This window comes from Xyrauchen texanus, chromosome 5, assembly GCF_025860055.1.
Source record: "Xyrauchen texanus isolate HMW12.3.18 chromosome 5, RBS_HiC_50CHRs, whole genome shotgun sequence".
NCBI classification, from domain to species: Eukaryota; Metazoa; Chordata; class Actinopteri; order Cypriniformes; family Catostomidae; genus Xyrauchen; species Xyrauchen texanus.
In genome coordinates, this window is record NC_068280.1 from 39,685,231 (window position 1) to 39,711,243 (window position 26,013).

Genomic DNA, 26,013 nt, shown 5'->3' on the forward strand with positions numbered 1-26,013 from the left:
AAACTATCCACACACACACAAAACAGTACAACCCACTGAAAAGACTGCATGTTGTTTTTATCCCTTACAGCCTCTGTCAGTCCTGTGAAAAATTCAAGCTGGCGCTGCTGTGAACAAGATCTATTGAAGCAGGGAGAAATAAGATAAAAAGATCTTGTGGTAAAAAATTGTTTTATTCCCACCATGTCCCATGTTGTAAAGTATAAAACAAAGTTATACATGTGGACGTGCAATACAAATTGAATAAATCTTTAATATATCAATTAAAATTAATCAGAAAAAAAACAATGGAATACAGATGGAATTGATTTTGTGAATTGGCAACAATATTTTCCCTTCTCTTGGAACAATAATTTGTACAAGCAGCAATGTGTAAGGAAATAATGTCAGTAATAAGTGTTATTTTTTTTTTCCTGTAATTTGATTTCTATGGTAGAGGTGTAACATGTTATTGGTAAATTGTAATGAACTGTAGTAAACATATATAACCATGCATTTGTAAAGCATACTATATTTGGCACTCCAAGTTGTGCAAATCTCCTGAGTTTTTGAGAAGGTAGGGCACTCTATCTTTTCCTCTCTCACAAACACACATCCTTATAATCATAATACATTCTTCCTACTGTATGAAGAATAAAACAACAGTATCCAAAGAAAAACAAAAAGTCCACAGAGTAAAAAAGAAAAGACAAACCTATAAAAGCAGCCTCAGGGTTTTAATGACATCTAAATTAAAACTGTAATTTTAATTTACTTCAAGGGTGCATCATTTCTGCAGGTTTTAAGGACCTTTTCGCATGTTTTGTCATTGTGAGGTTTTCTCTCATTCTCATTTGCTCTGTTTCACAATGGTATACATGAGTACCTTAGTGCAATAGTTCACCAAAAAATGAAAGTTCTCTCATAATTTACTCACCCTCATGCCATCCCAGATGTGCATGATTTTCTTTCTCCAAAAACAAATGAAGATTTTTAAAAGAATATCTCAGCTATGTAGGTCCATACAATACAAGTGAATGGTGACCAAAAAGCACATAAATGCAACATAAAAGTAATCCATAAATATCCAGTGGTTTAGTCCATGTCTTCTGAAGCAATCTAATTGGTTTTGTGTGATAATAGACTCAAATGTGACTCCTTTTTTAACTTGTCATTGCAGTCTCTAGGCACCATCATGATTTCAAGCTCAATTACACTTCCTACTTCTTGACAGCAAGTGCAAGATGGCACTATAAGAAGTGTAATCAAGCTTGAAATCATGATCGCCAAGGAGACTGCTGATGTCAAGATGTACAGGTAAAAGAGGAGTTACATTTTGGTATGTTCTAACCTAAAATCAACTGGATCGCTTCAAAAGACATGGATTAAACCACTGGAGTCTTATGGATTATTTTATGATGAATTTTTGGAGCTTTTGGAGTTCTGGTCACCATTCACTTGCATTGTATGGACCTACAGAGCTGAAATATTCTTCATTTGTGTCCAGCAAAAGAAAGTCATACAAATTTGGGATGGCATGAGTGCGAGAAAATTATGAGAATTTTCATTTTTGGGTGAATTAACCCTTTAACAAACCTAAATTTCATAAACTAGTACATAATCAGAGTTTCATCTCAGACTCTTGGAATTCTCCAATATAAGGAACAATTTAGAAATGTCATTATTCAATAACAATGTCTCTTTGTGCATAAGGATAAACATTAATCCAATGTGAAATCAGAATCTTCCTTCCTGGCATTCACTATCTTCCACTGAGAACATGACTGAGTCCACAGAGGGGTCTTGGCACTGCCACATGTGCTCTTCTTACTTCTGCTCTTTATCCAAGATCAAGTCCTAGACCATGAGTTTCTGTTTGCGATTTGCAAACGAGGTACTAATGTTATGAGATGTTCAAAATAATCCCAATGATTGAATTCACAATGTAGTGCAGGTCCCATGAAAATCTGCAGAAGAGAGATACACCCTTAAATCTTCCAGAAGATCTTCTTTCTGTAGAGCAGGAAGGCTATAAACATCCATATAGAAGTGGCCAGGAGGTTCTGTGCCAGATGCTCAGCATGTGATTGGCTGTTTGCCATCTTCCAACGGAAGGGGAAGTATTCCTCAAACACCTCATGGCCCACATACACCAAGATGGAATTCATACCTGACAAATTAAAGTAAAATACAATCCAGTCACATTACGGTTTTATTTATACTTCTGTTATGTTCACATAAATATTAAGGCCCAAAACATGTTTTCTGCAAGAATGTGAACACAAAGGCTTCTAGCTACTCCAGCGATGTGGAATGATGAACACACATTATGTACAATGGGACTGTGACTTGCATATCCTTTTGGATAGATTACAATTTTAGTACTACAATCAGCTGTAAAAGTCAAATTGTGAATGCAAGTATCCAATGAACTGATGCTGGAAGAGGGTGTATTCTTTGGTTAAGGTACATTCATTCTGCTTGTGAAATGTGAGCTTTAAAATTCTTACCAGGGTAAAAGAAGGGTGCGCCAGACCACCACTTCTTCACATCCACCATATAGTAAAAAAACACCAAAACCACAAAAGCAAAACTGCTGAGAGTCGTCACATAGGACAATGACCTGAAATCAAACAAAAGTCACAGGAAAGAGTCCTACAATCAGCACAGCAAACATGTCACAGCTCAAGCTACACATTCCTGTTCTAATAGGAAAGCAAATTTGGTATCCTACTTCCTACTCATAAATGAGCTACATTCTTACATGCATGAACAAAACCTGAAATGCTTCATTCTTAAGCACTAACCTTGAACAGTTTTAACCAAAAAAGGTAACAACGTCAATGGTAATATTCATCATATCTAATGGTGAAATAAAAATATAAAAAAATACAGTGCTATATCTATAGGGAGACCGGGTTTACCACAAGTTTTTGTTAACAGGAATGAAGCCATTGTTTCTGGAGCACTTGGTCAGCACAGCTGAGATGATCCCCTTAATGTTAAGACAGACAGCATGAAGTTTTCACACTTCTAAATTTCAAACAAAGCTTCTAAATAAAAGATTTTACTAATCTAATCTACTGACATGCAGGAGTTCAAATTCAATTTGAATAAAAAAAAATTAAAAAAAAAACACATAAAACACTTAACTTTCACTAATAACATTAACAAACACTATTCCATGGCTTTCTGGAATACTGCATTGTTATTGGTCAATCATGGCATTCTGCAGTCAGTAACTAGCTGTGCTATATTCATGTCTCTCATATCAATCTGTAGTCTCTTCTCACATAATTTCTACTCAATTCAATAATTCATGTACATTTATTTATATGCTTGGAAAGAAGATGCGTAATAAGCGGGAAAATGTACAGTCATCCGGTCCATTTCGCCTCAGGGCAATCACCCTTTCTTGGTTTATTTTGCGATAATGACCAGCTGACTGTGCATTATCCCTTACTTGTAATTTTTAGATGATAGGCTTGTAATAGTACATTACATAATATAATACATAGAAACGCCATGAAGCATCATATTTATATTCTTAATGTAAGCTTCTTTCATGGACCCATGAACCCACAATGGAGAGCTAATGCGGACGTCAAATTTGCACTATAAAATAACTAAAATGTTGGGTTGTTTCTTACCAAAACCTATTGTGTGCCTTAAGAAGACTTGGAATATGATGTAAGAGTCCTTTTTTAAGCTTTCAAGTGAGTCACTATTATCTGATATTTTATGGAAATAACTGACAGCAACATACTTTAAAATGTCATCTTTTGTGTCATGCAGAAGAACGTAAATCATACAGTATGTAATAAAAACGGCATGAGGGTGAGTGAATTATCATAACGTTTTCAAAACTATTCTTTTAAACGTGCATTCAGTAACTTTTGTCTTTGTGTCATATTGTATGCACACTGGCACCTAGCGGCTTGGATGCAGCATCATTTAAAATCAATAGTTTTCAGTTTCAGATGCATTTGTAGAAATGTTATATTCAGAGACAGTCATAATTACGTCAATCAATTAGTGAAAGTGTCAAATAACAAGACAGTTACTGAGATTAGTATTCGGCTGGTCATGTGATTCTGAAATGGCAGTTCCCATGTGCGCAACCTTTCCATGTAGAATAAAACAGCTTTTATAAGGTCACTGATATGACTGGAGTCTTCATTTTAATGTGAGTGGTCATGCTTTCCTACATATATTGCAAAATGACAATTCATGGCTTTAGGAGTTAAACTTTTTTAATGAGGAAAAATTACTGAGTGCACCTTTAAAATGTTAAAAAAGTTACAAAAACAATATCAAAATGGTTTACATACCAAAATGGATCCCCAAATGAGAAATCGTGTGATTATTTGTCTGTGTTGGTCCCTGTAATGCAGCAGAATTTTTCCTGCCTGGAACACACATTAGAGCTGGACAATTATTGAATGCAATGGAGGTGATCTCTAATCATGTGATTTCTAATAATGTGATTTCAGAGCACTAAAAACGAAAACAGTTTGTTGCTGTGTGCATAACAAAAAAAAGCATGTCATCTATAATGAGGTGTAAGAAAAGAAGTGTCTTTCAACTGAACTCACCTGAAGTCCCAAAAATGCCATCAATATGGAGTTAATGCTTCCCAAAACACCCTCAGGGTCAAATGGTGCAATGGACTTGTACACAACCTGCGATGCATGCATGCACACACAATAACTTGCATCAGCTAGTACAGTACAGGCACAACGAGTGTGTGTTTTTTGCCAGTTTTGACTAAATAGGCCTGACTTGCAGATACTTGCTCCTGTCTGGTTACAAAGTGTTTCTCAGTTATTGTGTTGTGTCTGTTTACCCGTGATGAAGGCGTCTGGTAAATATGAGTGTCTCCGAGCAGCCAGCGGTCAATATGACCCGCAGCCCCCCCAGTGCAGTTTAGGAACTGGCCAAAGTCACCAATGCCCCCTGGACCCAAATAACCACTGCAGGAGAGACACATCAAGAGAACAAAATAGCATTGTTTGCATCATGAATTTAATAAGCAAGATACATTTCTGTACAATAGATGGGCATAAACCATGCAATTCAGTTGCATTTCATTTTGATGTATGCAGCAGCCATGCACTGGTGACACTTTACAATTATATATTTACATTAACATTAGTTCGCAAATTCGCAATTAACAATGTACAATACATTAAAGCATTTATTAATTTTGGTTAATGTTGATTTCTACATATACTAATAGATTGTGTATATTAGAAGTCATGTACATAAACATTAAAGGGATAGTCCACCCAAAAATGAAAATGATCTCATTTACTCACCCTCATGCCATCCCAGATGTGTATGACTTTCTTCTGCAGAACACTAACAAAGATTTTTAGAAGAAAATCTCAGCTCCTTACAATGCAAAAAAATGGTGGCCAGAACTTTGAAGCTCCAAATATCACAAAGGCAGCATAAAATAATAAGGTGGTTTAATCAATGTTTTCAGCCGATATAATTTGGGTGAGAAACTGATCAATATTTAAGTCCTTTTTACTATAAATCCCCACTTTCTGAAAGTGAAGGTAGAGATGTATAGTAAAAAATAACTTCAATATTAAACTGTTTCTCACCCACACCTATCATTTAGCTTCTGAAGACATTGATTAAACCACTGGAGTCATATGGATTACATTTATGGTGCCTTCATGTGATTTTTGGAGCTTCAAATCTCTGGTCACCATTCACGTGCATTGTAAGGAACGGACCTACAGAGCTGAGATATTTTTCTAAAAATCTTAATTTCTGTTCTGCAGAAGAAAAAGTCATACACATCTGGAATGGCATAAGGTTAAAGAAATTATGAGAATGTTCATTTTTGGTTGAAATATACATTTAACGTATTATGAACTAACAATTATATATTTATAAATTAACATTATCCAAAATTAATATAGCACCTTATTGTACAGTGTAACTCATGCATCAAATGTAAACAATTACAAGTGACTAGCAATGTTTTATTTTTAAATCAATATATATTACAGGATAAAAAAGGAAATGTATTTTTATTTCTGATTTACTAGGATTTGTTTCAAAGCTAAGCTTCAGTTTTTCCATTTATAAATACCACTCAAATCTCAAATACACACTCATATACAAGTGCCCTGTAAATTTAGCAAGGCACAAAACAGTAGATTCTGCCAAGAATTGTTATATTATCTCTTTGTGACTGTGAAAGATGGCAAGGGATGTGGAGACTGACATTTGGTATATAATACATTCAAGATTATGAGAAATATTTTACTAACGTTGGGCAGCCTGGCACTGGGAGAAGAAAGGTCAAACATAACCACACTGTCTCCAAAGCAATCACACACAGCCATGCAGGCCAGTAGAGGCAGACTTCATGTACGGAGTACCAGCATGTCTCCTAGGAACAAAAAGATGATAGACATTTGAAATTATGACTATTATAACAAATAAAATAACAAATGATTATACTTTACAAATTGACATCAAACATGTTTAATGATTAAGTTAGGGTTCCCACACTATATGAGTATGGAATTTCCATGACCTTTCCAGTCATTCAAGAATACTGGATAAGAATCTTTCAAAATATATTTATAATGATTGTTCTCAAAAAGATCAATTTGTAGCCGAAAAAATATTCTGAGCATAACTAGCTGAGTACTATTTGAAATATTTATAAATTCTACAATGCATTTTTTATTTTAAATAAAAATGACTATGGGAACCCTGTTAAGAGTCAAAGACTTATAGAGTTTGTATAAATATGCATGTGTGTAAAAAGATTATTTGTGAGTGTGTATGTGTGTGTGTGTCTGTGTGTGTGTGTATACAGTATGTTTGGACTGGAGAAGATAACTTCACTCACACTTGACAGGTTGTGGACTCGGTCCTGGGCCACAGCAAGGTCCAAAACAGCCACAACAAGGTAGGTGAAGCCCAGACGCTGTAATACACCAGGAATACGCAGGGAATCCCAAGACACTGCACAGACACATGTACGCATGCATAAAACACCACTTCAGCACCTAAATACATGGTTTCATTGTAATATTTCATTTCATAACATAATCCACCTTCATATTGTCTACATTGCTTAAACTTTAACATAAACTCACTGAGAACGTCATTAGGAACACCTGTACACCTAATTATTAATGTGATTATCTAAACAGCATTGCATTGCATAAAATCATGCAGATATGGGTCAGGAGCTCCAGTTAATGTTCACATCAACCATCAGAATAGGGAATTTTTTTTATCTCAGTCATTTCGACTGTGGCATGATTGTTGGTGCCAGATAGGCTGGTTTGAGTATTTCTGTAACTTCTGCTCTTCTGGGATTTACATGTACAACATTCTCTAGACTTTACTCAGAATGGTGCCAAAAACAAAAAGATAGTTGCACTTCTGTGAACAGAAACGCCTTGTTGATTAGAGAGGTCAACGGAGAATGGCCAGACAGGCTCGAGCTGACACAAGGGCTACGGTAACTCAGATAACCACAAATTGTAGTAAGCAGAATAGCATCTCGGAATGCACAACACGTCGACCCTTAACCCTATGGGGTCGACGGACGCGTCGGTGCATCCTGCTGGATTTTTTCGTCATTACAGCAGAAACAACATAAAATACTTCGGCATTTTGGGGCATACAGATAAGTGTAAGAGATCATTAGGGACTAATAAAGGGTCTACTTTTATTTGTGTACACTCAATAACAACAAAACCTTGTGCTTTTGTAAAATAAAAAGGGTGAGCTTACAGCAGTCTCTATGTTCAAGAGCATATATCTGAAACACGTTACAAAAATGAACTGAAACTCTGCGAATACTTATCACACAAACATGAAACATATGTCTAAAAGAAAGCTTAAAATGTCTACTTTTAAATAAAAATATTCAAAACAAATATTCTCCTGCAATGTAATCTGTTTGAAACGAAGCGATATACAGTTTTTACTGGCTCAGCTAATTATCTCTAATGTGATCACACCTACATACAGAGGGCGCTATTCATACGGTAATGTGCTGAGACGATCAATGCAAATGGTGAAAGCCCCCGACTGTGCAGTTTATTCACTTTTATGCATGTTTGAAAGACAGCACGATACACAGGCGAGGAAATCCCTGGATAATGACGAAGAGTTAACATTTTTCTCAGAAGAAGAGTGGGACCCCAATGAACGTTTGTATTTTGAAAAGAGTCTTGATCCAGCTGAGGATACAATTCAAGAGTATGTCATTTAGTTTTCATTAGTTGACATGCTATTTTATATAAACATGTACATATTTTACTAGTGGGGCTGTTTCCAGACTTGCCAGCCAGGATTAAGAGTATTGAAATTTTAAATATGTCCTAATAAGCAAGTTTTAGTTACATTTAAATGTTGTTTCGGCTAAAGCAGGTATTTAAATTGTATGATGTATGATAAAAATATGGTATGTAATATGATATAAAAATAATATGAATGTTTAGATTATATTTTATCTAGTGTTTATGCTGCCTAATTATCATCATCAAAGCTTGTGCTTGCAAATATGTGTTTGGGTGTGATGTTAAAATGCACTTTAAATATGCCCATATTACAAAATCACCATCTTATAAGGATTTCTGAAGGATAATGTGACACTGAAGACTGCAGTAATAATGCTGAAAATTCAGCTTTGATCACAAATAGCATTTTACAATATATTAAAATAGAAAACTGTTTTTTTTAATTGTAAAAAGGGTTCACAATATCACTGTTTTTACTGTATTTTGGGTCAAATAAATGCAGTCTTGGTGAGCAGAAGAGACTTCTTTTAAATGGTAGTGTAGGTCTAAAATTAAAAAAAAAAAAAAAGTCTTTATGTAAAGAAAATTTATAGTCATATTAATTCTTTTAACTTAAAACTTGATTTTGATCATTAAGTCTCCTCACAGTCATTCTCTTTCTGTCACATTCCTCATTGATAGGCCCAGGGGAGAGGTCTTTTGTCTCCACAGGAGTGAAATACATCCATATTCATCAGACTTTAGCCATTAATATGTCTTTTGCAACTGAAAAAAATCACAAATGTCAAGGCATGTCAAAACTTCTCCAGGGCCCAAAACACCCTCAGACCCCAGAGGGTTAAGATGGATGGGATACAACAGCAGAAGACCACGTAAGGCACTTTATTAGAACAATAAGTGCTAAGTGAGTGTATAATGAAATGACAATATTAAGGACCACATGACATTTCTTAGAAAACACAATTTTCTTTCCTGTGTGGATGTCTTTCCTTCTGAAAGTTGTAGTGGGACATTTGAAAGGGCTTGTGCTTTTATAGAACGCCAAAAGCCTTTAGTTTATGTCACAGCCTGCCAAAGACTGTAAATTGTAAATCTGTATGTCAACTTATAAGAGAACAATAACATATAGATGACCTCAACACAAAAAGCCACAAAACTCACATTCTGATTTAATGGGGACGTTTCAGTGTACATGGGACATTCCACTGATTACATGCATGTAATCTAATGAACAGGAACTTAATTTCTTTCATGTTTCAACTAATGATGTGGCTTACTGCAGTTTACACAATTCATAAATTAGTACATGTATACCATTTTTGAGCTCAAAGGAGAAGAAGAAAAAGTGGAAAAATGTGTTACTGCTTACAGGGTCCTTGGCAGTAGTTAGGATTAATGATGATGACGCCGATGAGGAAGAGTTGTAAGCTCCTCCAGAAAACCTTCCACAGAAGATGAGTGTGTTTGATGCCTCTACGCAACGACCCACTCAAGGACAGACCAATGGATGTTCCCATAATGAACACAAACCTGTGAGAAAGAGAAAGGGAGACAGAAATTCAGTTTCCTGTTTTAAGATGCTGCATTTTCTGTGGTGATTTCCAATAGATTTGTTCATCCTTTACGCACCCTCATGATGCTATATCAACACAATGAAAGTGGGTAGTCACCATTAACCTTTATTTAATGGGGGTGCAGCCTGGACATTCTGCTAAATATCTCCTTTTTGTTCCATGCAAGAAAGAAGATCATCCAGGGTTGGAACGACGTAAGTGTGAGTAAATGATAAAACAATTGAGGAATTTTGATGAAATGAGTTTAAAGGCCTCATGACTTAAGTTAAACTGATTATTACTGCAGTAGATGCTTGCTTCAGCTGCGCAGCAGAAATAAAGGTTATTGGGTTTGCTGTTGATGTAAAACATCACCTTATACCCTTTAGCTTTTACTATGCCACTTCCTTTTAGCCGCAGTAATAACCACCCATTTAAACTCAACTGGCTCAGTTACACCATCACTTATGCCAGCGCTGATGTGCCTTGCAGATCAAATAAAAACATTGAAAGTCTCATAAAATGTTTCACAACTATACCACTAGGGGAGCAACTAACAATTATTTGCTAATCAATTAATCAGATTAAAAAAATTGAATGTTCTCTATTTTATTATATTATAGTCACAATATAATTCCCATAGTTCCATTTATGTTATTCCATAGTTTTGATGACGTTACTATTATTCTAAAATGTGAAGAAAAAAAAATATACATATAAAGAATAAGTGTTTCAATGCCAATGGCAGTATATGCTTATCCAGTAAAATATTTTTTTGCCATAATATAACTTTACTGGTGAAATCAGACATTTGACATTATCAGGACCATGAAATATTTCCCCATAGCATTATTATACATTATACTCATCATTGCCTTTGTTGAAAGCGAGAGAGAAAATGAAAGTTTGCAGATGAATATACTACTGTATATGTACAGTAGTTTACTATAGTTTATTAATCTGTAAACTTCCATAAACTCTCAAATTTCAACTCAGGCATTGGTTCTCTCGCACTGACAAAATGCGCTTGAGGAGAAACCATCTAAAACACTTTAAAACCTCCAGACTTGGGGCCTGGGTAGCTCAGTGAGTATTGACACTGACTACCACCCCTGGAGTTGCAAGTTTGAATCCAGGGTGTGCTGAGTGACTCCAGCCAGGATTCCTAAGCAACCAAACTGGCCCGGTTGCCAGGGTAGATTCACATGGGGTAACCTCCTCATGGTCGCTATAATGTGTGGTTCTCCAGACCTTTTTAAGACCTTCTAAAGAAAATGTAAGGAATCAATGTGCGTGTGTGTGGGGGAGGGGGGTATCCCTCATTTTTTAAACAAGGGATCATAAAAATTGCATTTTGTTTTTATTTAGTACTGCCCCAAAGAAGCTATTTGACATAACATATATTCCAAAAGACAAAAAAATAACTGAATTTACACACATGATCCTGCTACGAAGTTTACATTCCCTTGGTTTCTAATATGGTGTGTTGCTTTCTCGAGGATCAATGACTGTTTGTGTAATAATTGTTCATGAATCCCTGCTTTGTAGACCAGTGAAGGTGTCCACTTTTCTTAAAATAAATATCCAACTACAGTAAAACTATTTGGTTTCTCAGCATCTTCTGCACATTGGAGTTCTTCACAACAGCGGCTATATATGAGGTCCAGATTTTGACAATTGAGGGACTAATACAAAACTATTACAAAAGGTGCAAACAATTATTGATGCTCAAGAAGGCAACATAAGAAGAACCAAGTGGTGCAAACTTTTAAACAGTATGATGTGTAAATAAGAGTACATTTTGTGTTATGAAGTTTTTGAAGGGAAATGCTACATAAACAATATAATCTCTTATAGGCTATTTGTATACATTCTGAAAGGGGTGTGTAAACTTATAAAAATAATAGTGTTATGCAAACTTCTGCACTTAACTGTATAGGCTATATAGTTTGAGAAAATTAATTTTTTTTTTATTTTAAATTTTTTTTATTTAGCTTTTTCAAAGTTTAACCTTATAGCCTATCCTATCCAAATGATGTCATATTGCATGTGTAATCACTTCACAAAAATCCACAGAATTGTAACCAAAAATTCAAAATACAACCCCCACATCTCAATATAAGTGCTTGTACTACATAAAAAGTGCAGTGTAGCTCTTTAAATGTGACATTGTCTGATTTACTTCCGTGCTCGTGGGGAAATGAACATTACAGGTAAATACTTGCTTAAATATTCACGTGCTGCATGAAGAAATGGATCGGCTTCTTTCAACTTGTTGTTGAAAACAAATTTTTTATTGGTGCGTTTCTATTTGTGCTAACTGACAAGATTACAAAGAGCATGCGCCAAGCATATGATGTCATTACCATGGTATCCAGATACATTTCAGCAGATTCGCAGAAAGACTAAAATGAAAGTATCGTCAAATCAACGTGCAACGCATCAAAATTGCTTCTCTTCTCTGCAAACGATACCAAAGACACTAGCGAGAGGAAAATTAATACATCAAATATAATTCGAAAAAAATCAGTGAGCCTACCAACAGAAACCAGGACATAATTATAATGTTTAGAAAATTGTCGGGACATCTGGACACACCTCTTCAAAACGGGACGTCTGGTCACCCTACTTAAATGCAATGAGATAACAATCCCTCATACAACATTTAATGCCATGACCATATGAATTAAAGACTTGTTGCTCCGAATTAAGACCTTTTAAGGCCTTATTTTGCGGAAGGGTAAATTAAAAATGTTTAAGACCCGCGGAAACCCTGTTTTCACTCTTGGTGAGCCGCATGGTGAGTTGTGAGTGGAAGCTGCGGTAACACGCTCAGCAAGCCACATGATAAGATGCATGGTCTGACAGTCTCCGATGTGGAGGCAACTGAGATTTGTCCTCCGTCACTCGGATTGAGGCGAGCCACTACGTCACAACAAGGACTTAAAGCGCATTGGGAATTGGCCATTCCAAATTGGGGAGAAAAAAAATAAAAATCACAAAAACAAAAACCCTGCAGACTTTGACCTCTGAGACATCGATATGATAGCAATTTATAACATTGAAACTAATGCAACAATATGATGTTGCAGGACTACTAAACTGCAAAGCGCATTTTAATCAAAATGATTGTGCACACTTTCTCTGTTGCGAACACTTGAATTGATGCAGAATTACACGCTAGCTCGCTAAGTGAACAGATACTCACTTGTGGTAAATACAAAAAGTTTGAATGTAAATATTAAAATGTTAGTTATGTGGAAAGAAAGAACTGCATGAAACAACACAAGCACTCTGTCAACGCACCTGATGCAGCAAGCGGTCCACATTAAAATGTATGTTTCTGCTCGTATTTGAAATGTATAAAGTACTCCTGTGCGAGTTATCATGCAAACATATTTTTCACAGCTGTAAAGTGAGGTCACTGAATTAGTTTCTCCATGCACACAGCATATATTAATCTAACTGATAATGAAATTTGTTGTCAATTATTTTCATTATTGATTTGATCAATTAGTTGTTGCAGCCCAATATGCCACCGTATAATATAACAACTCAAATTTAGCAGACAGTAGGGGAGCAGCTTTATGCATTGTTGAGAAGAATCAGTCTTTTGCATTGCTTACCAAGGAAACACGAGATCAGCCACTGTGAGACCTGCAAGAGGAAGAACACATATTTAACTTCCTGTTGTCATATTACTATCTATTAAATTTATCTCAACTTCATGTGAAGTACTTACATTTACATTTATTAATTTGGCAGTACTTGTTAGACATATTCAACTAAATTTGAGTTGAAGATACAATAAATAAAAAATACAATAAATAAATAAAAGATCACTTCCTAAAATGCATACATTAAATGTAAAGGCTTTGTAAATGATCTTCAATGTTATAAATAGAGGTTCCGAGATTGGTTAAAGTAACAAACAAGGTAGAAGTCAAATCATTCATAATGATGATTTTGGATAGGAGTTTACCATTCCAACTCTCATGCCTGAAGAACCAGTAATGTCCACCTCCATAGTTCACAAACACCATAATGACAAGAGCCAGGCTGTGGAGACAACAGAGGGAATTTGTGTCATTGGATTAAAAATGTAATCATTACAGTACACATATTTTATTTAAGGAAATATAAACTCTTTCACAAACAAATATTCACCATCAGAACTATCCTCAGAATAATTAGGCCAACTGCAGTCAAGCACCAATTGTTAAATAAGATTAACTGGCAAACCTTTCAACTTTGTTAAACAACATAAAAAAACTAAAATGTATAATATTTGCCTCAATGTCAGTCAGTTTAATTAGTCTGTTTCAGTATAGCGCACATACTAAAATGCTAATTACCTGTGGACTACCAGCTTCACACTTTGAGTAATGCAGTTTCCTTTCTGTGTATAATAATATTCATCTCAATCCTTAAGATAATTAGTGAAAGAGCAACATACCCACGGAATGTGTCCAAAGAGCGAAGCCTCCGTCCAGTGGTGGATGGAATTATTGATTCAGTGGAGGCATCTACCAATATGTTTGGAGTGCCAAGCTCCTAAAGACAATGAAAGAGAGAGAGAGAGAGAGAGAGAGAGAGAGGGCAAATTAATGAGAGTGAAGAGATGAGATCATTAAGATTCCTTTCCATGGCAATGATTTTTTTAACCACTTGGAAATCACAGCTCTTCCTTGCAAAAACACTCAGCACAGACACAGTAAATTAAAGGATTAGTTCACCCAAAAATGAAAATTCTCTCATCATTTACTCACCCTCATGCCATCCCAGATGTGTTATGACTTACTTTCTTCAGCAGAACACAAACAAAGATTATTAGATGAATATCTCAGCTCTGTAGGTCCACACAATGCAAGTGAATGGTGACCAAAACTTAAAAGCCTCTGAAAGGCATATAAAAAGGCAGCATACAAGTAATCCAGTGGTTTAATCCATGAATTGTGAAGCCATCCAATTGGTTTTGGGTGAGAACAGACCAATATGCAACTTATTTTTCAATATAAATCTTGACATCTGCAGTCTCCTTGGTGATCATGATTTCAAGCTTGATTACATTTCCTAGCACCATCAAACGCTCTGTGCATTTGTAAAGCACTAGTGTAATTGAGCTTGAAATCATGATTGTGCCTAGAGACTGCAACGGCAAGATGTAGAGTAAAAAATGTGTTACATCTTGGTTTGTTCTCACTTAAAACCAATTGGATAGCTTCAGAGTCTTATGGATAACTTTTTTTCTGCCTTAGTTCTTGAGACAGGGAGGCAGACATTAGGCGAGAATTCAGGGTTATTCCTATGAACGTAGTGGTCTGTGTTGGATTCAGACAGCTCTTTTTCTTGTTCACAGAAAACCCCAACTTCTGCACATGTCTCAAAAGCAGTCTGGAGTCTTGCACAGTCTGCTGTTTTGTGGGGGCACAAAGAAGCCAGTCGTCCAGATAAGGCATAATACGCATACCTCTCATCCAAAGAGGAGACAGAGCTGCGCTCACACACCTTGTGAAGACACGAGGAGCAAGGGAAAGACCGAAAGGTAGAACCTTGAACTGGTAGGCTTGATTAAGGAAACTGAAACGCAGAAACTTTCTGTGATGAACAGCAATTGGGATGTGAATTTCAGGTCGACACTTACAAACCAATCGTCTGCTGCCACAGACCGAAGAACGTCAGCTGTGCGCAGCATTCGAAAAGGAAGGACATTCAGGAACAAATTCAGATGCCTCAAATCGAGAATTGGGCGGAAACCACCGTCCTACTTCGGAACAAGAAAATATGTTGAATAAAACCCCTCTTCCTGAACTAGGGAATGAACTTTTTCTATGGCTCCCTTCTGTAACAGTGAACGAATTTCCAGAGAGAGGGCCATTGAACAAACTGCATTTTTGACAACCGTAGGAACGATTCTTGAAAATCTGGGAGGCCGGCGTCGGAACTGTAGAGTATATCCCCTGCTCAGAGTCGTCAAAAACCAAGGGTCTGCGGTGTTGGTCCTCCAGTACTCTATCTGTTCTACTGAAAAACGATTGACCGCCGGCCTGTGTGTCTCAGGCTTTATGTGTGCGACTTTTAGTGGTCGCGGTGGGGCGCTGACGGGGTCCTCCTGGCAAATGCCGATGAGGTGGCCGAAAAACTCTAGCATTATCAGTAGCCCGAGGCCTTTGAGGGGGCTGCGACTGAGGTATAGCGTGCTGGCGGAAATATGGCTCCGGTGTGGCATAGCGATGTCGGGTCTGACCTGCTGGCATCCTAAAGGTAGGGTTGCGCTGTACCTGCGTCAGTTGATGAGTGGCCTCAGACAGCTTTACCCTCTTTTCCAAAAGTTCCGGAACATTAGGACCAAAAAGATGCCCGGGAACGAATGGAAGATCTCTCAAGGTTTTCTTGCAGTCCTCAGGTAGCCGTGCTTGGGCAAGCCACACTTGGCGGCGGGCTGCCAGAAGCGTGGCTGCAAGACTACCCAGCTCGCGGGTTACGTGGCCCGTTGCCAAAAGAGCCGTTTGCAGAAACTGTGAAATTGAGGGATCAACATTTGCTGGTTCTAGCATACTGGTAGCAGCAAGTAGTAACTGACAGATTGTGTTTTATGCACGAGTTACGTAAGCAACAGACTCGTATGCCTTTTTCAGTAATGAATCTGTGCGACCACATTGCGCACTGGGACATCGCACATTCCCTCGTAGAGCCTCGTCAGGAGACACCACCAAAGCTGCAACAGGCTGCTCTATTTCTGGGGCACGACTGACCCCGATGGAATCTGCTTCAGCCATAGACGCTAACGTCCGAGCAATCTTTGAGCGCCGTTTAGGCAGACCAGAACCAGTGAGGGCATTTGAAAACTCGGCCAAAAAATCTTTACATGGTGGCATGGCAAAAGAAGTCGCAGCTGTGGCCTGCCTGAAAAAGACACTGGTTTGGGCAGATTGGACAGGTGACTCATCAAGTCCTAGACGAGCAAGAGCCATTCGAAGCACAGCCAAAGTATCATCAGAAGAGGGCTGGGCCTGTCCAGATGACTGGACTGACCCCCCACTCGACCCCTCCGTTGCTGGAAAACCAGCGAAAACATCCTGAGGTGATGGTTCACAGCATTCACAGCATTCCCATGATCATGAAAAAAAGAGTCAGAAGCAATCGTAGAAAGCACATCCAAGTCAGATTGATGTGAAAAACGAGGGGAATCAAGCGACTCTTCCCTGGTTCCACGATTCAGAACATTCTCATCCTCCTGTGTCATCTTCACAGGTGTAGCAGATGATACAGGCTGAAGCGAGTGCAGCAGGCGTTTCAGCTCCGCCATCTCTGAAGAAAGTACAGAAACCGTCTTAGAGAGTGAATTTTCCTCGACACGCGAATGTTCATCACTTCGCGATGTGGCCCTCCTCTTACATGGGAGGGGAGCGCTGGCTGCCGCAGACGCCCTACGCTTCTGAGTGCGAGAAGGGGCTACATCCAACTGCCCGAGTTTCACCGTTGAATTGGGGTCTAACTCAGCAAGACGGAGCCGCCGTTCCGACATAGGTAAAAGACTGCAGTGCAGACACGGGTCCGTGAGAGCCTCTCTCAGATGTTGAACACCCAAACACGACGGGCAGATGTCATGACCGTCGTCCGGGAGGAGATTATTAGGGCACAGCTTACAAGTCAGTGGGAAACCAGTGGCAATCGAGCTGTGAGCCATAGTTACTCGCTAATAACACCTTCGGATAGAACCGTAAGGTTTAATTCAAGCAGAATGATCGTAACGAAGCAGAATACAGGAAAAAAAAAAATATTATATAATTCCTGCGGGTGAACAGACAGGTAATGTCCAGAATATCTCACGAAAAAATTAATAAATGTCTAAAATGGCCGATGGATTAAACCAAGGGGCGCAGAGTATCACATAAGTTCGAGGAAAAAAGTTCAGAACAACCGTGAATAATGAAAATGTCAACGGGAGACCGTTAACTTATAGCGCGGAAAACACCAGCCACCGGATAGCACCGAGAGGCACAGAGTGTTACCGACGAAAAAGAATGAAAACTCACCAAAATGCGGCTAAAAACACTTCAAATCCGTTGAAGTGGCATAGATGCGCGCTGACACAGCTTGTGAGGATGATATCTCGCTGCTCTTGTAAGCTGCACTTGACAGCGCAATCACTTATGTAAAAACAACCTATCTCAACCAGGCGAGAAAGCGAAAGAGGCAGAGTGCTGAGCGGCTGTGGTTTATAACCCCCAGGGCTCAGCATACGTCACTATGTGACTTTGTTGGTATATTCTCTCGACCTATCTGGCTGGCGCTGCGATAATCCAGTAGTGTTTAATACTGCCTCTGGCGGTCAGTAGGAATGAAACAGAACTTTTATTCTGCCTTATAACATTTTTGGTCACCATTTACTTGCATTGTATGGACCTACAGAGCTGAGATAATCTTCTAAAAATCTGTTTTTGTGTTCTGCAGAAGAAAAAGTCACACATCTGGGATGGCATGTGGGCGAGTAAATGATGAAAGAATTTTCATTTTTGGGTGAACTATTCCATTAAAGAGTGATGATGCTGTATTTCAACTGCTACAAAAATGCTATATTTGTTGCTTTGAGGATCTGCTTTAAATTATGTGAAAAGCATGCAGAGACATCTCACAATATCAAGAGAGCAAACAAAAGGTGTTAGTGACAAGCTCTTACCGAGTTTATCAGTCTCTCAGTCTCCACTGTGCTCCCCAAGTGAAGTAGAAGATTTCTCACAACATCCAGCCTTAAAAGTGTTATAAATGTAAAAATGTTCATCACATCACACTACTGAAATGCTTAAAGAGCAACATGCAGGTTGGACACCCCTATATAGCATAGTGTATGTTGATGATAAAACAACTAGATTTTCTGAACTGGAGTAATATCTATTTAGCCATTAACGATATTTTGAGATAAATTGTGATAAAATAACTTCCGCGTCTATAAAGCACTAACCGGAAGTGACAATGGGCGAGGGAGTCTGGTCAAGTTCAAGCTCAGGTTACAATGGATGCGAATGAAGAAACCGAGTTCTCCGGTGTGGACGAACATGCCTATGATGGCCCACAGGCCTATAATTATGAGCAAATTAAGAGTTAAAATAATTAAAAGTAAGACTTACTCTGCTAAGTCCTCGTTTTAGATTGCACAGAATGTCTGCTAACGTTAGCACTTTGTCCTCCAGTCCAGCCCGCGCCAAAATCCGGTGTACACTTTGACGGTGGACTTGATTCCATCGAGTGCACCGAGGGAACAGCATCAGTAATCAGCCTCACGTGGTCCTTACTCCGAAATCCCATCCGAGACTCCAACAAATCTCCAGGTCGATAATTCTCCGGAGTGAAATGTGCGCCACAAACGACCGAGTGTGTGGTAACAGACGCGGCAGTGAAGTCTGCTCTCTTCACCTGCACAAAACGCACTCAAGACCGAAAAGCCTTGTTTTTTCTAGAAGGAAAATGATGGACACGATGTCCTGACAGGCTGGAATTCGTGCAACCAGCACAAACACAATAATTTACCATTATGGCTTCTCTAAAACTTTCTGTACTGCTCTAACTACATCAACACCCACAATGAGAGTGTGGCAGCGGGGGCGTGGTCGAGCGCCCGTCCGGGAGAGAGAAGCGGTAAGGGCGCTCACACCTGGGCCAAATTATGACTAACACCTGTCTCTAATTTCAGTAGAGTGAGGAGAGCGGTTAAAAGGCCAACAGCCGGAGAGCAGAGACAGAGGGGAACAGAGCAAGCCAACTGAGTGCGCTTGTGTGTGTGTGTATATATAAAGTGGCTGTCAGACAGACGAATAAAAATTCCTTACCTTACGTTGTATCCTCCGTTTCTTGTCCTCCTTCCTGTGAGGGTGTCACAGAGAGCTGACCGCGAGCTCTTTTGTTTGCCTCGCCCTACGTCATATGACGCGTTGATAGCGGGAAAGGCGTATTCCAGAGCCTAGCACATTTTCATCAAAATCTCTACATCAAATGAGATTTCATTAGTAATTTCTACATATGTGTTTTTAAAAGACCTCTGCAGACAATATAAAGTATTAATTCAGTTATAAATTCAACCTGCATGTTGCTCTTTAAAGGAATAGTTCTCCCAAAAATTATTCCACCTTAAAAGCAAATCCAAATGGGAGTTTTGGTGTTTTTAGTCCATCTTCTGTGATTATCTTTATGTTAGTGAGTATCTTCGTTAACAAAATTACATTTTAGCACATTTAAAATTTACAGTCTTTCACTTCTGGAAAAATGGACCAAAAATCTATATTTAATTTAGGTCCAATAAAATGCTCTCCTCCTGTCACCTCCCTCTAATACAACCAACTTCTGATTAGCAATAGCAAATTATCGTTTTATCAGTGTGTGCTCTTTAAAAAGAGCACAAACCCTTCAATGTGTCACAAACCAATTTTATGTTTGATTAGGATGTAAAAAAAAAAAAAAAAGAAAGAAATCTGGGCTCATGAAGCAATTTCATGGGGTCTTTAAGAGAAAAGAAAATGCAGATATAGCAAGATGTGTGTACCTTTTAACGGTGTTCCAAATCATAGCTAAGGCAGCCAATCCAGCTAATACCAGAAACGCAAACAAAATGGCTGAAAAAAACAAAGAGAGAAAACCACTCAGTCAGATCTTTAACAAATTATTAGATCATTTTAGTAGAATAAAAAAATTGATACATTTCCACAGCAATTGTATCTAGCACTGTCAATGGTCAATATTGTGTACAAATGCACCTTCTGTTACAACACCAAAAAACAAACAAAAAAATTGCACCTTTGAGTTACGGAATGAGGAAGATATAAATCAGACTCACGCAGGTAGTTGTTGACAGGCTCTGAATCAGTCACCATAGTGCAGCTGACCTGTGACGGCTTATTCAGGTTCTTCACCCACAAAGAATAGTTGCCCTGCTCCCCAAAGTGGAAGTGAATTCTGAAAAAAACAAATCCATCAAGGCCAAAAAACAAAAAGCTTAAAAACAAAATACATCTTTCTCAAATACATGCATGCATAAAAGTAATACAGCAGTATGTACACCAGTTGGCATTGTTCTGTATTAAAAGGGATAATTCACCCAAAAAGGAAAATTCACTCATCATTTACTCAACCTCATGACATCCCAAACTCATATGACAATCCTCTGCGGAACACAAAGAATGATATTATGAAGAATGTATGAGGTGTTTTTGCCCATACAACTCCAAAAAGGCAGCATAAAAGTAATACATTTTATCCATGTCTTCTGAAGCGTTATGATCGCTTTGGGTGAGAACTATAAACAATAGTTTTGGACCCCATTGGCATTGTATAGACAAACACACCTAATACACTCTTAAAAATATCTTCGTTTCAGTTCAGCAGAAGAAAGAAAGTCATACGAGTTTGGGATGGCATGAGGGTGAGTAAATGATGAGAGAATTGTGTTTTGGGCGAACTAAATGTATAAATGCATGACTCACTTGCACAGCTCTAGGTTGGCAGGGGTGCTGTTTAACTGCAATGTCAAAGGATGTTGTGTGCCTACAACAAACCCCACTGTAGTCGGAGTCCCAGGACCTGGGCCAGCAGGTACTATCCCTAATGGCTGGGGCAAACACTACCACACACACAGAGAAAGAGAGAAAGAAAGAGAGAGAGAGAGAGAGAGAGAGAGAAAGAGAGAGAAAAAATACTATGGCATTAGGATTTTGGTATTAGCAAATTACATTGTATCATTACAGTATCCTTACTGTATTATGTATTAACTTCAAGATCAGGCATATAATGTGGATGCATGACATAGGTGAGTAAACTGTACATTTATCTATAGAACACACATATCTGATACCTGATAGCAGTGATCAGACAGCACGAAGAGCATTATCTCATTCTCGATTTCATTTATGACTGAAAGGGCTGCCTCGTCCATTTTTAGCACGTAAGACTTGCGGTGAGGGTGAGATGCTAAAAGAAAAGAAAAAACAAATAGATTTTCACCATTATGAAGCATTTGCAATGCACACAAATACATCACATTTAACCTTGCAGCAAGATCTAGTGCAATTTATTTACTGTATATATATTCCCATATGATCAGAGACTACAACGACAAGCCCTCAAAAGCTGTCTACCTAGACAACATTTTAAAAATCACATGCACATTTAGTGCCCAACAAATGCTGTCTAGCTATGCAGCTCACTATGTCTCTCTATGAAAAACAGTAAGAATCAATTTCCAAATATACTCACCACTCTGTACACTTCAGTGTCTACCTCTAATTCAATTCAACCTAACTGCAGGTTTCCTAAATGAAACTAAAGGGTCAGCTGCTTTAGTGCTCTCTACAACATTACAATAGTGACTTTGTCTCTCCTGCAGTCACATGCCTTCACTAATCTGCCTCACAAGAAACATCACAAAACTGCCCAGATCTGTCTCAGGAGGGACATTTGAAACCATGAAACATTTAGAATTTTGTAAAATGCTGTTGTTGTGGCTTTTTGTGTGCAAATACTGTTGGAGAATCATACTGAGTAAAACCAAGTATCTAGTTGACAAAGAATAAAAGCAAACAAGTCAAAACAAACTATCTAAAAAAAATGCTAGGGTGAAGTTCAATATATATATTACACACACACACACACACACACAAACAAACATTTGAGCACACCTTGGCCAAATATATTTAAACTCAGTTTTAACAATTCCTGACATTTAATAGTATAAAAACTTTCCTTGTCTTAGGTCAGTTAGGATCACTATTTTAAGAATGAGAAATGTCAGAATAATAGTAGGGAGAATTAGATATTTCAGCTTTTATTTCTGTCATCACATACCCAGTAGGTCAGAAGTTTACATACACATTGTTAGTATATGGTAGCATTGCTTTTAAATTGTTTAACTTGGGTCAAACCTTTTGGGTAGCCTTCCACAAGCTTCTCACAATAAGTTGCTTGAATTTTGGCCTGTTCCTCCAGACAGAACTGCTTGCACATGCTTTTCAGTTCTGCCCACACATTTTCTATCGGACTGAGGTCAGGGCTTTGTGATGGCCACTCCAATAACTTGACTTTGTTGTCCTTGTGCCATTTTGCCAAACTTTGGAGGTATGCTTGGGGTCATTGTCCATTTGGAAGACCCATTTGCAACAGAGCTTTAACTTCCTGGCTGATGTCTTGAGATGTTACTTCAATATATCCACATAAATTTCCTTCCTCATGATGCCATCTATTTTGTGACGTGCACGAGTCCCACCTGCAGAAAAACACCTCGACAACATGATGCTGCCACTCCCATGCTTCACAGTTGACATGGTGTTCTTTGGCTTGTAAGTTTGTTTTCCTCCAAACATAACAATGGTCATTATGGACAAACAGTTTGATTTTTGTTTCATCAGACCAGAGGACATTTCTCCAAAAATATTTTTGTCCCGATGTGCACTTGCAAACTGTAGTCTTGCTTTTTTATAGTGGTTTTGGAACAGTGGCTTCTTCCTTGGTGAGCAGCCTTTCAGTATATGTCAATATAGGGTTATGTGGATATAGATACTTGTCTATCTGTTTCCTCCAGCATCTTCACAAGATCATTTGCTGTTGTTCTAGGATTGATTTGGACTTTTCAAACCAAATTAAGTTAATCACTAGGAGACAGAAAGCATCTCCTTCCTGAGCGGTATGATGGCTGCGTGGTCCCATGGTGTTCATGCTTGCATAATATTGTTTGTACAGATGAACTTGGTACCTTCAGGCACTTGAAAATTGCTACCAAGGATGAACAAGACTAATGGAGGTCCACATCTTTTTTTTCTGAGGTATCGGCTGATTTCTTTTGATTTTCCCATGATGTCAAGCAAAGAGGCACTGAGTTTGAAGGTAGGCCTTAAAATACACCAACAGGTACACCTTCAATTCAGTACACCTTCTATCAGAAATTAATTAAACATTTAAAGGCTTGATATAATTTTCTGGAATTTTCCAAGCTGCTTAAAGGCACAGTTAACTTAGTGTATGTAAACGTCTGACCCACTAAAATTGTGATATAGTCGATTAATAGTGAAACAATCTGTCTGTAAACAATTGTTGGAAAAAATACTTGTCATACACAAAGTAGTTGTCCTAAACTACTTGCCAAAACTAGAGTTCGCTAAAATTAAATCTGTGGAGTGATTAAAAAAAAAGGAGTGTTCATTACTTCAACTGTCGATAAGTGCATGTAAACTGACATCAACTGTGTGTGTGTATATATATATATATATATATATATATATAGGATAGATAGCATATGCTAAAAACAGCTAACAGTGATGCTAGCTGACTGGCTGGCTGGCTGGCTAACATAACAAAAGCAACAAACAAAACGAACCACCTCATTAAGAAATGTTTAATATTTAATATATATGAGATCAGAACAACGTTGGTGTTGCGGAAAATGACACTCACAGGCTGGTCGGTCTGTCATATGAGCTGCACATGCAGCTAACATGAGTACAATCATAGCCCAAACCGTCCACCTATATTCCCCATCAGATGCCATAACATTAGATTCACTGCCTCCGGCTTTCGATGCTCTTTAGATCTAAAGATTTCTCCTTTTTTCGTCACAACATACTTCCGAGTCCGAGTCCGATCCCTCCTCCCTCCTATCAGAGCAAGTATTGGAGGAGAAGAAGGTCAAAGTACAGACTCATGGGCTGACTCTCAAAATCAAATGAGCTGCCTACAGTGCCTAGACTGCATTTCTGCATCGTAGACGCGTTTGGGAAGTTCCGAAATTCCATAAAAGCGGAACAAACTATGTATGGGGCGCCGTTTGTAAAATAAAAAAGCGTTACAAAAACTGTTTAAATTTAACAACAAAATCTGCTCAATTTAGCCGGATTTACGTAAAGCGTTTGATATTGATATTTTTTCCTCTCTCTTTTTCAATCAATTTATTGTGTAACAAATACTTAAAAAACAAATATCACATCTAAATGTTAAATCTAAATCTGCAATTTTAAATCTAATGTAAATCAAAATGTAAAACTCAAATATAAATCTGAATTATTTATCTAAATATAAATGGTATATATACATGTTAAATAAATGTTAAATATAAAATCCAACATTAAATATAAATATAAATCTTAGGTGTTGAAAAACAGCCATACTGTCATTCATTTATTTCTAAATCACATGTGACCTTGTACACTGCTCAGAAATTAAACATATTATTTATAGATTCAAAATCGTACAAAGATAAGCAATGTATATTAATTGATAGGCCTTAAAATTAAATTGGAATTGTGCCTGTTTATATATTATATACAGTGCATTCAGAAAGTATTCAGACCACCTTATGCTAAAATGCTTTAAATTATTATTTCACATAACCCATAATGACACAGCAAAAAACAGATTTTTGACAACTTTGCAAATGTATTTAAAAGAAAAAAACTGAAATATCACAAGTATTCAACCCTTAACTCAGTACTTTGTTGAAGCACCTTGGCAGCGATTCCAGCCTCAAGTACTTTTGGGTATGATGTGACAAGCTTTGCACACCTGGATTTGGGTGTTTTCTGCCATTCTTCTCTGCAGATCCTCTCAAACTCTGTCAGGTTGGATGGAGACCATTGGTTGACAGCCATATTCAGGTCTCTCCAGAGTTGTTGATTGGGTTCAATTCCAGGCTCTGGCTGGGCCACTCAGGGACATTCATATTTGTCGCTAAGCCAGTCTTGTGTTGTCTTGGCTGTGTGCTTAGGGTCATTAGAGACGTTCACACTCGTTCACACTCAATCACCATGCACTACACGGACAGATTTAATTATTGTGCACCTTCTCTGTGTTTACATCAGCATCTCCTGCTGAATGTGTTTTCATGTGCACCTTCTTAGAACGTCGACTGGGGAGAATATGGTGGAGGATGCCGCGACTGGCCGCCGCCACGGCTTTCATGTGTCTTGCACTGAGGAGAGGCTTTCATCTGACCACTCTGCCATAAAGCCCAGATCAGTGGAGTGTTGCAGTGATGGTTGTCCTCCTGCAAGTTTCTCCCATCTCCACACATGATCTCTGGAGCTCAACTAGAGTGACCATTGGGTTCTTAGTCACTTCTCATAAGGCCCTTCTCCCCGATTTCTCAGTTTGACCGGGTGGCCAGCTCTAGGAGTCCTGGTTGTTCCAAACATCTTACATTTAAGAATTATGGAGGC

General features: G+C 38.1%; 1 protein-coding gene across 1 annotated transcript; it reads right to left on the reverse strand.

Annotated features, from left to right (window-relative positions):
* Positions 1 to 161: 161 nt before the first annotated feature.
* LOC127644050 (heparan-alpha-glucosaminide N-acetyltransferase-like) lies at positions 162 to 24,568 on the reverse strand. Its single transcript, XM_052127062.1, has 18 exons — positions 24,257 to 24,568; positions 21,666 to 21,781; positions 21,298 to 21,434; positions 20,652 to 20,770; positions 20,361 to 20,430; positions 18,504 to 18,573; positions 14,277 to 14,374; positions 13,803 to 13,879; positions 13,447 to 13,477; positions 9,637 to 9,797; positions 6,860 to 6,975; positions 6,270 to 6,391; positions 4,826 to 4,952; positions 4,575 to 4,661; positions 4,311 to 4,388; positions 2,904 to 2,974; positions 2,490 to 2,602; positions 162 to 2,149 (listed from the first exon to the last, which is right to left on the reverse strand). Exons 1-18 carry the CDS (start codon positions 24,348 to 24,350, stop codon positions 1,968 to 1,970), a joined length of 1,869 nt encoding a protein of 622 aa, XP_051983022.1. The 5' UTR covers positions 24,351 to 24,568; the 3' UTR covers positions 162 to 1,967.
* Positions 24,569 to 26,013: the final 1,445 nt, after the last annotated feature.

Bases quoted from the DNA above. Each gene is read 5' to 3' on its own strand.
- LOC127644050 (XM_052127062.1), bottom strand. From the start codon at position 24,350: ATGGCATCTGATGGGGAATATAGGTGGACGGTTTGGGCTATGATTGTA. The intron at 20,431-20,651 runs GTGAGTCTGATT...TGTTTTTTTCAG, and splicing joins GCCTGTCAACAACTACCTGC to CCATTTTGTTTGCGTTTCTG. The intron at 6,392-6,859 runs GTGAGTGAAGTT...TTTTGTTCCTAG, and splicing joins GAGTCCACAACCTGTCAAGT to GAGACATGCTGGTACTCCGT.